This window comes from Chaetura pelagica, unplaced genomic scaffold (assembly GCF_000747805.2).
Source record: "Chaetura pelagica isolate M959 unplaced genomic scaffold, ChaPel_1.0 scaffold16, whole genome shotgun sequence".
Lineage (NCBI taxonomy): Eukaryota > Metazoa > Chordata > Aves > Apodiformes > Apodidae > Chaetura > Chaetura pelagica.
Genome location: NW_009953721.1, coordinates 1023450 through 1038780, shown reverse-complemented (window position 1 = coordinate 1038780; position 15331 = coordinate 1023450). Strand labels below are relative to the sequence as shown.

Here is a 15331-nt window from a genome sequence, read left to right as displayed (position 1 = left end):
TCACTTAAAGTGTATGTCTTAATCAGTTTCCTGTACAGTCAGTAATACTGTATTTAACAGACCTTACAATTGTATGACCTTGGAGTACATTAGAACTGCTTTTAGAACTGTTATGTTGATAATATGTTTTAAAAGAAAAGATACCTTTTTTTTATTATTATTTTTTTTTTTTTTAACCTATGGAGTCTAATTTTTTCCAGTAAACATTTGTGTTTTTAGGTTGTGGGGTTTTAACAGAAGCTGTATTGTGGCAAGGAAAATTAGGTTTCCCACTTCCCTTAGCACTCCCTCCCCAAGAGGGGAAGGGGGGCAAAAGATAATATAAGAGCATCACAAAACTTCAAGAGTCTGGTTTAAAGCCACAAAACCCATGGAATGCAGTGAAGAGTGAATCTGTGTGCTCCCTTTTCTCCCTTTCGTGCCTAGGTGGTGGTCCAAGGGGTTAGATTACAACATGTGCTCCAACAGCTACGCACCACTTCTAAGACTGTATTTCCTGAGCTTTGTGGGTTTAAATAACATACTTATTTTTTCATTTTTTTCACTTTTTAATTTTTTTTTTTTTTTAGAGATTGTGGATGTTGGCATATAACCAAATTAAAGATGCTCACTGTAAAGCATCACGGCCATTGCCTCAGGTTTAACAAACTTAAGAAAAAAAAGGTGGCAACAGTGAATGTTCCCCCCCCACCTTTCCCCCTTTTTATTAGTTGTATTACATTCTGGTAACACCCAGACAAGAAATATTCGAATTTTCCCCTCCTCACAGGGCAAGGTGGATGTGGACTGCAGGTTGTGAGCCTAGACACACCTAAGGGAGGAAGACAGGAAGAGTTGAACTTAAGAGAGCCCAACGGAGATAAACGAATGTCCCCACATCTCCAAAGGAAAGTTCATCGGATTTTTACTCCAGAGATCTCATCTTCAGGATGTCATTGAACACTTCCACTGCAGGAAAAGGTGTGGATCCAAACGCGGTTGACACTTACGACAGTGGCGATGATTGGGAAATTGGTGTTGGGAATTTAATAATTGATTTGGACGCCGATTTGGAGAAGGATAGACAGAAATTTGAGATGAATAATTCTACTCATACCACCAGCAACAGCAACACCAGCTCCAAGGATTGTGGGGGTCTGGCTTCCAGTGGGGCTAATGCTACCTCAGCTTTAGCTGATGGCCTAAAATTTGCTTCTGTTCAGCCCTCTGCTCCCCAGGGGAATTCCTCGCACAAAGAGACTAGCAAATCAAAAGTGAAAAGGAGTAAAACTTCTAAGGATGCTAATAAATCTCTGCCTTCTGCTGCCTTGTATGGGATTCCTGAGATCAGCAGTGCTGGCAAGAGGCAGGAAGTCCAAGGGCGCCCTGGAGAGGCAACTGGCATGAATTCAGCACTGGGTCAAAGCGTGAACAGTAACCCAAACGGCAATAGTAACAACACCAGCAACACCACCATTGCCTCTTGTGGGAAAAACAAAGAGGAGAAACCAGGTAAAGCCCCGGGCAGCAGAGGCTCCAAGCGGGATAAGGATGCAGGAAAATCCAGAAAGGACAAGCAGCATGACCTGCAGCAGGGCCACCCCAACGGCAATGGGGGTGGCAGCAGCCAAGCTCCCCCTGGGCACCTCTATGGCTTTGGGGCCAAGGGAGGCAGTGGTGGAAGCAGCAGCCCCTTCCACAGCACCTCCTCTGCCCTGGGAGAGGTGAGCAAAAGTACCCAGGATTCAGGGTTAATGGGGAACTCTATTTTGGTAAAGAAGGAAGAGGAGGAGGAGGAGAGCCACAGGCGAATCAAGAAGTTGAAAACAGAAAAGGTAGGACAAAGCTCCTCTCCGCCTCCTCTCTTCTGTGTCTCCCTATGTCTATAATAAATGTCCCACAGCTATGTGTTCGGCTCCTGTGTTTTCTCTCTGCTGTGTATTTGTGAATTGCATCTGTTCTTAATCTTTTTCTTAAAAAAGAAACAACCTTGAGATCTCTTCCTTGGACAGAAGATACCATGTCTTGGTGTGCTGCTCTTCCTTGTGATTTCCCCTCCCTGTCCTCAGACCTGGCGAACATTTCTTTTTTGTCTGTTCCCTTTGATCACGCTCACCCAAAAGGAGAAAACTCGGGATGATGATCCTGACTGAGCTGCCTCCGTTTTTAGCAGACAGCAGCAAGTGTTGGTACCAGTGGGATTGCACGTGTTTGCAGGCTGGAGGTCTGTGTGTTTGCTTAGAAGGGTGCATAGCTCAGGATCTAGGAGCAGCAGGTCCTCTACTTGCTGACACTTTCCCACAACATCAGCGGGCGTTTGCAGCCTGCTGCAGCGTTTATCCTCCCAAAGTCTAAAGGTCCCTTCCCCGTCCCGCTGTATGGAGTTGAGATTGTGCTTGGGGGCATGCGGGAGGTGGGGAAATGGGAATCATCAGCAGAGACCTGAGCTCCACCACTGTGCCTCATGAAGAGGCAGAATGGTTCTGGGGGCTCCAGTCGTACAGCAGCCCAGAGGCCTCAGGAACTGGCGTGGAGGAGGTGGAGGAAGGAGCCGTCAGACAGGCGGTGCTTCTTGTCCTCCTGGAAGGAGGAGGCAGGGAGGAGGGGAATGCACCTTGTGCCGAGATGCGTATGTGTGCAAAGCAGCTTTTGGAACAGAAGGGAGCAGTTTGTCTCCTGTCTGGGAGAGCTTTGCTGTCTCAGCCCTGCTGGATCTTGGATGTTAACTACTCATTTGTAGAGTGGTTGAAATGTATGAAAGAAATCCGATGGGGGTGTGTGTTTTTCTTCCTTTCTATTACATTACGAAGGATGCTTTCTGTAAGAAAAGATGTCCACGACTCTATTCTTTGGAAAGGGTGAAGGGAGAGCTTGGCTTTTGTTAACCAATGGTTCATGGAGGTTCTGGTGAGGCGGGAATTGTTCTGTTTGTAGAGCAAAAGGCATATTCTGAGGGGACCTGGGGGGGGAACGTTGGCCCAGATTGCCACCCTGATGAATTCTACAGGTTGCTAAACAAAGATAACGCGGTATGTCTGAAAAATAAAGCAAGCCAACCCTCCCCATCGAACAACCTCAGGGTGTTAGATTGTAACTTTATTGTCAGCTGCTGGTTTTAAATTACCTGCTTTTACAACTTCCCTGGGTGAATGTTCAGCGATGGGAAAACTTTCAGTGTTAACTATAAGGTCTGCAAGTGTCTGGGAGGGCTGAAGGTCTCAGGGAAAAGTTACGTATTTTTACAACCTGTTACCATTTTTTTTTTTTTGTATTTCGGTTATGTTGAACTTTTTTAAATTGACTGGAGGATTAGAGTTGGGTATTTGTAACATCAGGTATTTGTTTAAACTGGAAGTTGATTTCAAGGGCTTCTGTTGAAGGCAAGGAAGAAATTACATTTCATATTGTATGCATATTATTTATTTTTTAAGATCGTATATCTACGGATGAGTTTGAATGAGTCTTGTGACCTTTTCTAAATGCAGATGAGAAAACCAAGTTGCTGTAATTCATGTGTATGTGTTTGCGCTTTGATTTATGAAAGTACTGTTCACGGCAGAAAGATGTCCTAAAAATCTTATGGTCTCTTTATTAACTTAGTACAGTACGCATTTACTTCTGTTGCCAATAGTCTTCAAATTGCAGTTCTCTAATCTGTTTTAACTATCTAGATAAATTGCCCTAATCCGGTCTTCACAATGGCTGTGGTTAAAGAGTCAGAGCCATTTGATTGGATTCAGTGGCTGCCTGGAATGTGGGAGGTACTGCCCTTTTGCAACCCCCTTAGCCTTTTAATCTCTCAGCCAAATGTTCACATTCAACAATTTTGTTTAGCTGGCAATCTGAACATTTCAGTATCTCACAGGCTGCTGTCATGGCAACAGAGATTAGAGGGTGGTGTGGTTTCTCCCGTTTTTGTGTTCTTTTCACTCTAGTCACACAGGAAATCGTATGAAGAATCCACATATATGCGAGTAATTGTACGTGCGCTGTAGATGGGATGGCGTGCAAATTCAGAGCAAACATGTGCGGAGCGATTCAGAGCCAGTGGTACCACCCTGTCGTGTAGCTCTTGCTCCAGGAGGAGGTTTGGAGGTTTCCAGTAAGAGCCGCTGCTGTTGGCACACACCGACTCTAATACAGGCTTCACACATTAGAGTCGTGCAGTGTTGGCCATTGTCTGGCACAATGGTGTGCTTGCTCACTGTCTTAAATCACATCCCTTAGTGTTTCTCTTCCCAAAGAATATTCCTGTCTAGCCATGCAATAATAATAAAGCTCGTTTCTGACACTGGTTGTAACCCAGGCACTGTAGCACTATTAGTGAAACTTAAGTGTTTTGTTTTTTGATTTTTCCCCAAATGTTTACCAATCGTTATAAAGTGTTGTTGTTGTTGGGGTTTTTTTTTGGTGGTGTTTTTGTTTTTATTTTAAGGGTTTCATATTCCATAAATGTTCTTGTTCTGACTGTTTGTACAGTAGAACTGCACTTGCACATGCTGTACTTGCAAAGACCACCTTTTGTCTGTAGATAAATACATACTTTTCAAGCCTGCATGTTAAAATCAATTACCAGTTATCTGAATGTTGTGAAAGGCATGTCTCATGAATTTGGATGTTTCCTTTTAGATACAAATAATTTCCTGCCTGCTGATTCAGAATCTACAGGGTTTTGTATGTGGTGTGGAATATAACATTGCATTTGTTCACTATTTGTGAAAATTTTGGAGCAGGTTCCCAGGAGTTGTAGTCACTGTTTAGCTTTCATAGCATGCTTCAGTGTCTATTTTTGGTCTATCTATTCTGTTTCCTTGTGGCAGAAAGTCATGTAAAACATGATAAATTGGATCTTATGAAGCCTAATTAAACCAATGACTGTGTTCTGCTGGCTCTTTTATGCAGAAACCGCAAGTATGTTGTAAAAGTCACCACTCCTCTAATATGTGGATAAAATAAAAATTATGCTGTAATTCTAAGATGTTTGAGCTATATGCATGCAGCCCATTTTGTGGTTATGCCACCAGTGACATGTCTGAATAAGTAGCTTTGACAGGTAGGCTACCACTCCTAAGATCTCTGGTGTTAAAACCTGTCTCCATTTTCCATTTCTCATCCACACCATTTTTTAGCACACTGACTATTAGTCAGCTTGAATTCTAGATCTGTTTTAGCTAAGCTTTTTTGTCTTTTTAACAGCTATTACATTGAAAAGTGTTCAGACTATCTACAAGAATTTGTGTGTTGCTGGGAGATTTTAGAATTCAGTCACAGTTTACTCTGACTTATGGTAAGACTGTGTCTGCCTTGTGAAAATCAGTATGTTTGCGTGACAATAATACAGAAGATACAAAGCTATAATCAGAGGTTATCTAGTTGTAGTTTTTAAATGGATCAATCTAGTGATACTCCAGGATTGAATTTTTCTCTTGTATTACCTTTTTGTCATTTCACATCTGAAAGCTGTCTTTAGCAAATTACCTGGTATTGTTTATTTTATTTTATTTTTAACAGCAGGATTGAGGGTGTATAACACTTAATCAGGAAACTCTGTGTGCATTTTACCTACTGATATAAATAATTTAAGTACATGCTTTGATTAATGATGTTATGGAGATATGCTTTTCATGTACTTTTCTTCCTGGCCTTGGGTGTAGTTTATTCACTGTGAAATAAAAGGGCAAGGAGGTCACTTGCTGTAATTAAAGAACAAAGTCTATTGTTGTTTGACAGCAAACTGTTTTGAAAGCTACATAAGGGATTTAGCTGTTAAAAACATTGATAACTAGGGGTGTCTAACAAAAAACACAGCTCAAGGTTCTTAAAGTTCTGTAGCACTGTCTAGTAGTGTGACGGTGCTTTTTGAGCTCGGTGAAGAGGTGCTGCCCTTTGGCTGGGGAAAGCTTTCCGTGTGAACCTGCTGACCTCTGCCAATATGTATGACCAGATCTTCTATTGAATGCCTGTACAAAGCTAGAGTTAGTAGAGTAGCACAATGGAGGCCAGTCTAGAACAGTTATAAAATAAAGCAGGAAAGCTGATAACCTTATTCGGAACTACTGGAAAAATATTTCACTTTGGGCATTGGTAATTTTACAATTTTAATAACTGCATAAATACCTAGTAAAAAGGAAAGGATTGATTGACCAGATGTCATGAGGTTAACCATGTTCTCCATGCTGAAGGGCTTTCCTGCAAGACTGTTTTAATTATAGCTATATAAAGAGTTATTTTTCCAAAGTAGCATTTTATAGTCCAATAAACAAAATGTATGTTAAAAGTGCTAAGCAAAATCTCCTGTAACCATAGAGGTGTTCAATAACCAGATTCAAGTTAACATGGAAAGTACCATCTGTTCCTAGTTTCCAGCATAAAACCAGGAATTGAATAGCTGAAATTTTCTTATATTTTTTGTTCTCTTTTTTTTTTTTTTTGTTATTATTATAATTATTTTAAGAAGTTCAGCTGGCACTTTACAGAAGCATTCTGAAATGCAATAATACAGGAGGGACTGTGAAAACACATGTTCATACATACAGTTAACCAGTTCCCCTTTCATTTCAAGCGACTTCCAGAAGCTCAGTCATTGAAGAATTTATAATAGTGAATCACCTCCTGCAGGCAAACACAATAAGGGTCAGTTCTTCAAAGGTCTTACTATTTAGGTAGAACCTGAATTATTCTGTCAATTTTTCCCTACGAGGTAAAAGGAAGGGGGGTGGGTGTGTGTGTAGCCTCTTAAAAGATAACTTCAGCAAGCTCTTATCAGTCACCTAATTGCATATGATAAAACCATTTACTAAAATTTTCCATGCAGAGACTTTTCTGCTCTTCAGAGAAGTGTTCTAGAATTGCTGATAGGGGCAAAATTACTCTTCTAAAGATAACTTAAGTTCGGAACTGTTAAGCAGTGCGATTGTTGGCTGTAGCCTGCGAGCCCTGGATAAAACGCCATCCGGCCTTTGTTTGAGGTCTTTTACTGAGGCTAATGACTGGTCTTGTGCCGCCCTGAGATAGATGACATTATCTCTGAGTGGTCTGACAGGAAACAGACATGTTAATGGCGAAGCTGCGGGGAGGATCTGCTGCAGCTCTGACAAAAGAGTAAAAGCTTGGACCCCTGGTTGTGATCATTAACACATATGCATTCCAGCTTCTCCTAAAGGGCCTTGATTATTGAAAGCTATTTTATCGACAACAACGTAAATAATAAATATGAAATGTGCAGTTTTTCTTGCACGCTAAAACTCGTGGTTGGTTTGTTCTTGTTGGTTTTGTTTTGTTTATGTTGCTTTTTGTTCCCCCGTCCCCCGTAAGAAATTAATGATCTAGTCTTTAAACGGTATCATCTGTAGGCTCCGTAGTTACTGGCATTTGAAGATTCTGCGGCCTGCTTCGTGTTAATTGGACACATCCTTTGCATGTTGAATGCAGATTCCCCTTTATTTGCTCTGTGTTAACCATGTGATTTGCATTTGTAAAAGCAGGCTAAATGCTGTTACTTCAGTGAAAGCTGGCCTTGCCCTGAGCTTGCTTTGTGAAACAGGTGTATACAAAACCAAACAATCCACAACCATAAAAATTATATACTTCTTTTGAAGCATCCTTTTTGCTTATTTAGAGTAAAATAGTTTTAAAATACCTTGTTTTTCTCTACATCTTACATGGCGTTATTGGTACATGGATCTGAGTACATTTTGCAACCATTATCAGGAATATGGTCTCAGAAATACTAACGTTTCTGCTATTAGAAACACCACAGTTCCTTCTACTTTTGATAGACATTTTTTATTTCTATCACCTACCCTTGAAAAAAAGTTTAGAGTACTTCTGCAGCTAATTAGGCAACTTTATGTCATTGCCACATGTGCTATATTTTCCAGATATAGTACTTTCTTTTGTGAATACTATGTCAGCTGTGTGTTCCAGATTTGTTCTGTGGTATAGTTTGATGTGCTGAATATGAAACCAAGTCTGAGAGCTTGCTTTTCTCTGAGCTAAGTTATTTGTACAGATGATCCAACAACCAGGTTATTCTTTACATAATATACTCAGAACTGTACCAGCTTTGTATTGTACTTACATAATGTTGTGACGTACATGGTGATATGTCAGTGCATTTCCTGAAAGGCTAGAGAGATATCTGACTTGTTAATTGTGCTTTATTTCTTTCAACAGAAATACACTCCTGTGTAAGTTCTCAGATAGCGTCATGGATGTGAATCTATGGATGCAGTGACTTGAGCTGAAAGGCCAGCTGTTGTTTTGCTAAAAACTAGCGTTTGTGTTAGTGTGTTTACATGCTAAGGGATTATTTTTATTTCTTGATAACAACATAAAATATATTATTTTTTTTAAGTTTTGAACTGTACACAACATTTACTGTTGGATGAAAGACAGCAAAATGGTGTTCATGAAAATTTCTGGTGGTGATATAATTAGAAAAAGTAAATAGCTTTTTAAAATTTAGAAAAGCTCATATATATTTTTTTTCTTTTGAATTTGATTAACTTTTTTTCCTCCCCTTTTTGCACCAGAATGTGTCTGCCCAGTGAAGCTCTTTTGTGGTGCACTACATTGCGTTTTGCCAAAATACAAGCTATCATTTTTTAATTTGCTTAAAAATATGTGTGAAATGAGATAATTTGAATAAAGATAATTACCAGTTTTCATAGCAGGACTTGAGGGGTTTTTTAAAATGAGATTTTAAATCACAAGGTTTTTATTATTACTACATTCTTGAATTAAAAGCATAATTTACAGCAGGCTATAAGTAGCTATTTGGGCAAATACAAAGATCAGACTATGCCTGTTGGCTGTATTGAAACCAGGGTTTCAGCAAGCATTCTCTATTGCATTTTCTCTTAATTCTGACTAAATGGTCTTGGCAGTTGGAATAAAGCCTTTACATTTCAATGAAAGGTTGAGAAACTATTCAGAGTGACTTGACTGACAAGCAAGATGTTTGTAATTTTTTCTTCCCTTTTTTTGGAGGAGCTGAGATAAAATTCAAGGGGGTGCGAATAGGTAGTTTCCTCTGATGCCCCTGTTCTAGTGTACATGTACACATACATAACATGTGTGCTTATGTGTAAGACTACTTGGTTAAACAGCTTAAGTGAGCGTATAGGGTAAGTCCATGCAATGAAACAGGATTGATGTTTAAATGTGGCTTTTCCAGCTTTAGGGAGCTATGATGTTGATAAAGTTTTCTGAAATCTTGAGCCAACACAGCAAGTCAGGAAGTTGTGTTTTAGTGACAGAAGTTTATAATATGTATGCTTTTCCTGTAAGTTGGCAAATATTCTAAATCTCAAAATGAAGTGATTGACTTTTCTAGCATCAACCTGTGGTGTCCACTGAGGCTATTCAGATCAAAGTCATTGAGAATGAAATGTGAAGCTCATTGTTTCAGTAATTTTGAAGTGAAAATATGCTATGTTGATTTGTATGGGTTTTATGATGAATCTTCTTAAAAAATTTTAGCTTACTGATCTTCAGAAAGAAAAATAACAAACAACCTGAACGTTTTGCTCCCTTCTCCCATCTTCCTCTCCCAGTTTTTTAATCTTATTCCTGGGCACAAACTCAGCTTGGCTGTGGTGTTTCTGTCTCCTGAGAATCTCCACCAAATAATAATGGAAGAAAAACATCCTCATGGGAATGTTTGAAGCATATACCAATAGTGGTGTGTTAATGCAGTTTTTGTAGTCAAAAGAGCAAACTAAAATGTATTGGTTGTGGTTACTTGGTGTTTTCAAAACACTGGTATTCTAGTTGTTGATTTGTCTTGTCATGTTAACCAGGAAGCAGATGGCATTATGCCACAGAAGTGTATTTTTACTTAGAGGAACTTCAGAGGTTTTGATGTGTTTTCTTTTCCTCTTATTTCCCTAATGGCTTCTTTTTATTGAAGAGTAACATGAGGAGACCTGGTAGCAATTTTATTGCTTTCCCATAACAGATTGAAATAATAGCTTAGTCTTTGGTTGCCAGTCAAGTTTCTGCGAGTCAGCTTGATTCTGTTTTTTATCATGTGGCAGTGCAATATAAAAAGTATATGTTTGTAGTTTGCCCTCAGAAACTGGCTGTTTTTTTCATGTTTCAATTAGCAACAGAAGACCAAGCTTCAATTGGTCACACTTCTGTAAACTCCTAGAGCTCACTTTTCCTCATTCTAATAATGAAAAGTGCCAAGTTTAGGCTCAGTTTCCCAGGAAATTTTGAGGCACATCTGGCCTCTTTAACTCTGTGCTCTAGACAGTTTGATTTTGCACATTTAGTCATTTACATTAGCCATTTAATTAATTCAAGGGTTTTTAAAGTCCACCCCCTACCTCTTCCAACATAAATTAACAGTAGTCAAATGCCGCTTTTATTGATGAATTTCAATGATGTTGTGTTGAACGACAGTAGAAATACATCTGTCACAGGAGTGGTACCATCAGCATCTTACATAAGTTTCCATTGCTTCCTTCCACCAGTAAGAAGAGTTCTTTCTCATAGTGTGTAGGGCCAGACCAAATTATTTTTGGATTTCCTGTCACCTCTTTGGCTGATTTCTGTAGATGGCTTATGTTAAAAGCAACAATAATGTTTGAATTGGAAGGGTTTGGTCTTTGGGTTTTCATTCTTTGTGGAGAACAGTTTATTTATGTGTGGTTTGCCACACTACATGGATAGTGCTATCAAATCTGTGCTTTATTATAGGCCTACAGTGGTGGAGCAATGGCAGTAGTTGCATTCATGTTCTTGGTGTTTCTTCCTTTCTGAAGAAGCGAAATGAAACTTGATCTGTATCTCTGAGGAAAAAAAAAAAGGTAATAGCAAATACAATTAGAAATAGACCTCATTACTCTGTTGAACTTTGTTTTACTTCTAGGAGTTAAAAATCTGATTTAGTAAATGTCCAGGGAGTTGTTTAGTTAGCTTGCACTGACAATAAAGATCTAAAAGCCCATCAGTGTTTCTGGGTATATTGAACACACTTGACATCAAGTTTTACTGGTTAATTTTTTGCCCTGGACTTAATGTTAGGCAGTGTATGTTGATTTGCACTCTAGAGATTGAAGGAAAAATACTGCTGCAGTTTGAGAACAGTGAAAGTGGTTGCTACAAACCCGGTGTTACTGAAAGACTGTTTATGTTCTTATCCACTTCAGCCAGTTATAAGGTGTAGTGTCATGTAATAGCATTAGAAGTTGCTTTTTAAGGACAGGATTGTATGTGTGTATGTGTATCAATATATAGAGTCATATATATGAGGGAGGACTAAGTCTATATATATGAGTGTATATATATATGCATACAGATGCATGAAAACAAGAGCTGCTACTGTTTTATAAATACAGCAACTGAGTTTTGGCTAATAGTCTATATTTACATTTCATGTCCAGATCCTTTAACAATCTTTCCTGTGATGCTGCACCAGATGCCAAACATTGAAGGAGAAAGCTAGCAGCTGTTTCCATTACAGCATTGGTTCATTAGCTTCTACACTTTTATTTTCATTTTTATATCCCTGTCCAACCTTTTGTAGTCATCCTCTATAAAAGATTTTTTCTCCTGCATCTGATTTATGTCAGCAGGGTTCTGTGTTGTTCTTAGCTTAAAAAATAAAAATTCTGTGTGTGTGTTTTGGGTTTTTTTTCTTTCTCCTAAGAGCTTGCTTTATGCTTCAACTGTTCCTCACGGAGAGCAAGGGCTTACAAAGCCTTTTCTGAAATCAAGTTACGTTATGTCTGTGTAAGCCCTACTTGAGATGAGCCCAGGTTACAAAACGGGGCCCAGTATGACCAATTTGATTATTCTTGTAACAACTTGAGCCACTGTATGATTCATATTCTTTGCACACTGCCTGAATAGTGTTTTTTTCATTCTTACTCTTCACCATCTCTCTGAAAATAATGGTTTCATGGCTGTATGCAGTTATTGTGGAGATGACTGAAAACTGCATTCAGTACATTGAAGCACATTAATTTTCATCTAGTACCCGTTTATTGCCTTGAGCACTGTAAATCTGTCAGCTCTTCACGATGCTTTCACCTCTCTCTTCATTTGCTCCAGCTTCTAGTTTGACAATGTTCCCCTGAGGCAGAATTCTAATCTGCTTCCAATTAGTTGCAAAATGTGACTCAAATTTCCACATTATGGCTGCTGTTTTACTTGCACGCACAAATCTAGAAACAAATTAATGCTCTTGAATATTTATTTTTGAGCCTTCAGTTTGACTGTGGGAGGAAAAGCTGCCAACTATTTTTAAACTACTTCCAAGATTTACATTTTTGCTCAAACTGTAATATTATAGTTTTAAAATGCCTCTTACTGCTTAATTCTTACAAATCCTTTTCATCTGGTTGGTAATTATAGAAAAATACACTGCATATGGATAAAATTGAAAAATGAACAATACTTATAATTAATGTTAAAATTTTGTTGTGATTGCTGTGCAAATTCAGCTTACGAGGCGTTTCCTTTCTGCGGGCCTAGTGCAACTTTTTAATATATTTTTAATTTTTTTTTTTTAACCTTTAAGTAGTTTTTCAGGGCAAACATACTTATCTGCCACCAGTCTGTCTGCCACCTATTATCTGCAACTCCAGAAGTTGTAATTTGACTGGGGGGAGGGAGACAGAGACTAATTTTGTATTTGGTGAGTCTTAATGGGTAGAGCTAATTAAAATCTATTTATGTATATGCCTTTGTATGTGTACTTTTGTGTGCATGCGTATATGTGAGTATATGCCTGAGGTGTACCTTTAAAATATTCTATATAAATTGAGTTTTCAGGGTTCCTTAGTAGTGCTGGTATTCCTATGAGCACTCCAGTAGGAATATGGCCTTTACTGTTGTATTAATTGGGAAGAAGTGAAATTTTTGAATGGAAAGTGTGGCAATCTAGACTAAAACACGGTGGAGAAGACTGGAATCTAAACCAGGTGAGACTACTTAAGTAGTTCAGGCAAGTCTGACATCCGAGGCTTTGTGACAATTCTGCTTTATTGCCTGTCCACTTCAGTGCCTTATATCTGTAGTTGCCTATATGGAGAAACACAATGTATTTAATTCAAATATACCAGTAGCTAAATTTGTAGGTGCAAATCTTTAGTGGAGCTTAGCACTCTGCAGCTTGACAGATTAATGTCAGCAGCCTTAATAGACTTTAAATAGGCTTGCAGAATTTCATTGAAGGTATATTGCCAAAGCTGATATTGCTAAGTACCTGTCATATCTAAATGAGATTTACACCTGTAAATTTAGCTTTTCATTTACAGTAATTCAATTATTTATGGCCACATTAAAAAAAAAAAAAAAAAGTCTTTACCATCCCACATTGATGTGCTAGCCTACTTGTCCCATGTTGTATGTATAAACGTCTGAAGGAAGGTCAGTACATGTGTGTATGCTGTGTTTCAGTTCATAGTCCCTGAAAACTCATTTTCCAGCAAGAAGAATAGGTAAGAATAGAGATAAAGGAAAATGACCTTGATGTTGTTATGAGTCGTGAGTGACTCTTCAAATGCAAAGACAAGAAACGTAACGTTATTTATTTCTCTAAAGGCTTTGCTTACTCTAGTAGACTCCCATGATTCACAACATTTTTTAAGGAAAACAGTATTTGCAAACATTGTGAAATGCTGCAGCAGCATGACTTTTTTTTTTTTTTTTTTTCCCCTCATACAACATCAAAGCATTTGAGGTTCAGCTCTTTAGCCATGCTGAATTGCACAATTCCTGTGATTGTCAGCTGTTGATAAAAAAGTACACAGGCAATTAAAACTGGAGTGTATTTGTAGCTTACAATAACTGACCTAAAGACATCCAGAGTGTTTAACCAGGCCAGCATAAAAATCACCCCCACACATCCGTACATATGTGGACACACACATGCACAACCACACATTAATAATTTTAATGCAAAAGCCACAGTGAAGCATTAAATGCTTTTGTTGGTAGCTTATAGTTTTATAAACTCTAAATGAGCTTATTGCCTTTTAACCAGCACTAAATAATAGAAAAACCTATGAGCCTCACCATTGGACAGCAGCCAAGCAGCCAAAGAGGGGGAAAGAAGGAAAAAAACAAAACAAAAACAAAAACCCAACAAAAACTGAATGGTTTAATTGTAGAGCAAATCATTTGTTTACAGATTAAGACCTATTTGGTAGCCAAATCCTATGGACAAGGAGGTGAAAGAATGAGGCGTTAAGGTACAGGAAATGAGCTTTATATTTTGTGACAAGTCCTGCTATTTTTGCCTCCTAAAGGAGAGGAGGCAAGGAAAAAAATGAATTGTTTAACAGCAAAGACTGCTGAGCAAAGTGCACATATTAAGTAGGAACAAAAGGGTGGGAGAAGGGAAGTGTTGGTGCACGTTACGCTCTGACAGGAACCTGAAAACTGAAGCTGCTTCCAGCTAAGGGGCACCAGTCGGTGGCAAGAAGAGCTGGCCTGTTTTGTTTTCCTTATGAATGGGGTGGGGGAGAAATGCCTCTGTAACGTGAGCAAACATAATACATTTTCTTGAACTTCTTTCCTTGAAATGCAGTTTGTCTTGCTCACAAGACCTTCCCCCCCTTCTTTTCCTCTCTTTTAGGGCAAGTTTTTAAAATACGCCTTTGTTTCAGTAAAATAATTAATTGACAGTTCAAATGGTTAAGAAGTACTTGTAGCTTCTGCTTTATTGTTGTACAACATTTTTTTAAAGACCCACTTAGTGGTGGCCTGTAAATTTGAAGATATTATTTTAATGAGTCATTGGTTTAAAGATCAAAGTCAAAAAAGCAATATAGCAGAAGTGGAGTAACCTCTACAGTAAAGGTTGTTTAAGCTTCTTCATTTGAACCTCCTCTTTTTTCACTAATTTATAGCCTTTCAAAACTTCTACCTTTTTAGTTGATTCTTTCTGTGACTTTACTGCAGTTTCCCCACCATCACTATAATAAAATGGAATTTACAAAATCCGAATAGGGAAAATGTGTATTAGGGGGGAAAATGGTAATGCAAAAAGAAAACATTTATACAGAAAATCCCTGCTGCCAGTAGCTTGTTAGGCACATCCTGCATGAAAAATTTGTCACGATTGTTTGTGTGAAAATGGCTTTGATTTATCAGGTTGTCGACATTCTGAAGAGTGTTTGGCCTATGTAAAACTGGCTATAAATATTCTATTTTCCACCCTCAGTGACTGTAGTAACTTTGCTATGGGAGAAGGAGTAGGAATAGCTGAGTTTGGCAAGTTGTGTCTTGTCATCTGTGTTAATTACAAAGTATGCTTTTAATTTGATACTTAAATTATAACAAAATGGACACTGAGTTTTTATCTTGCCCCCCCCCCCCCCTTTTTTTTTTTTTT

The 15331-nt window shown here is 38.5% G+C and overlaps 1 protein-coding gene across 1 annotated transcript in view; it reads left to right on the top strand.

Moving 5' to 3' along the window:
- The first annotated feature begins 929 nt into the window (after positions 1-929).
- Positions 930-15331, top strand: part of ZNF608 (zinc finger protein 608) — an 80348-nt gene continuing 65946 nt past the window's right edge. The window contains exon 1 of the mRNA XM_010000482.1: positions 930-1814. Coding sequence (XP_009998784.1) covers positions 930-1814 — 885 coding nt within the window. The remainder of the gene's footprint in view (positions 1815-15331) is intronic.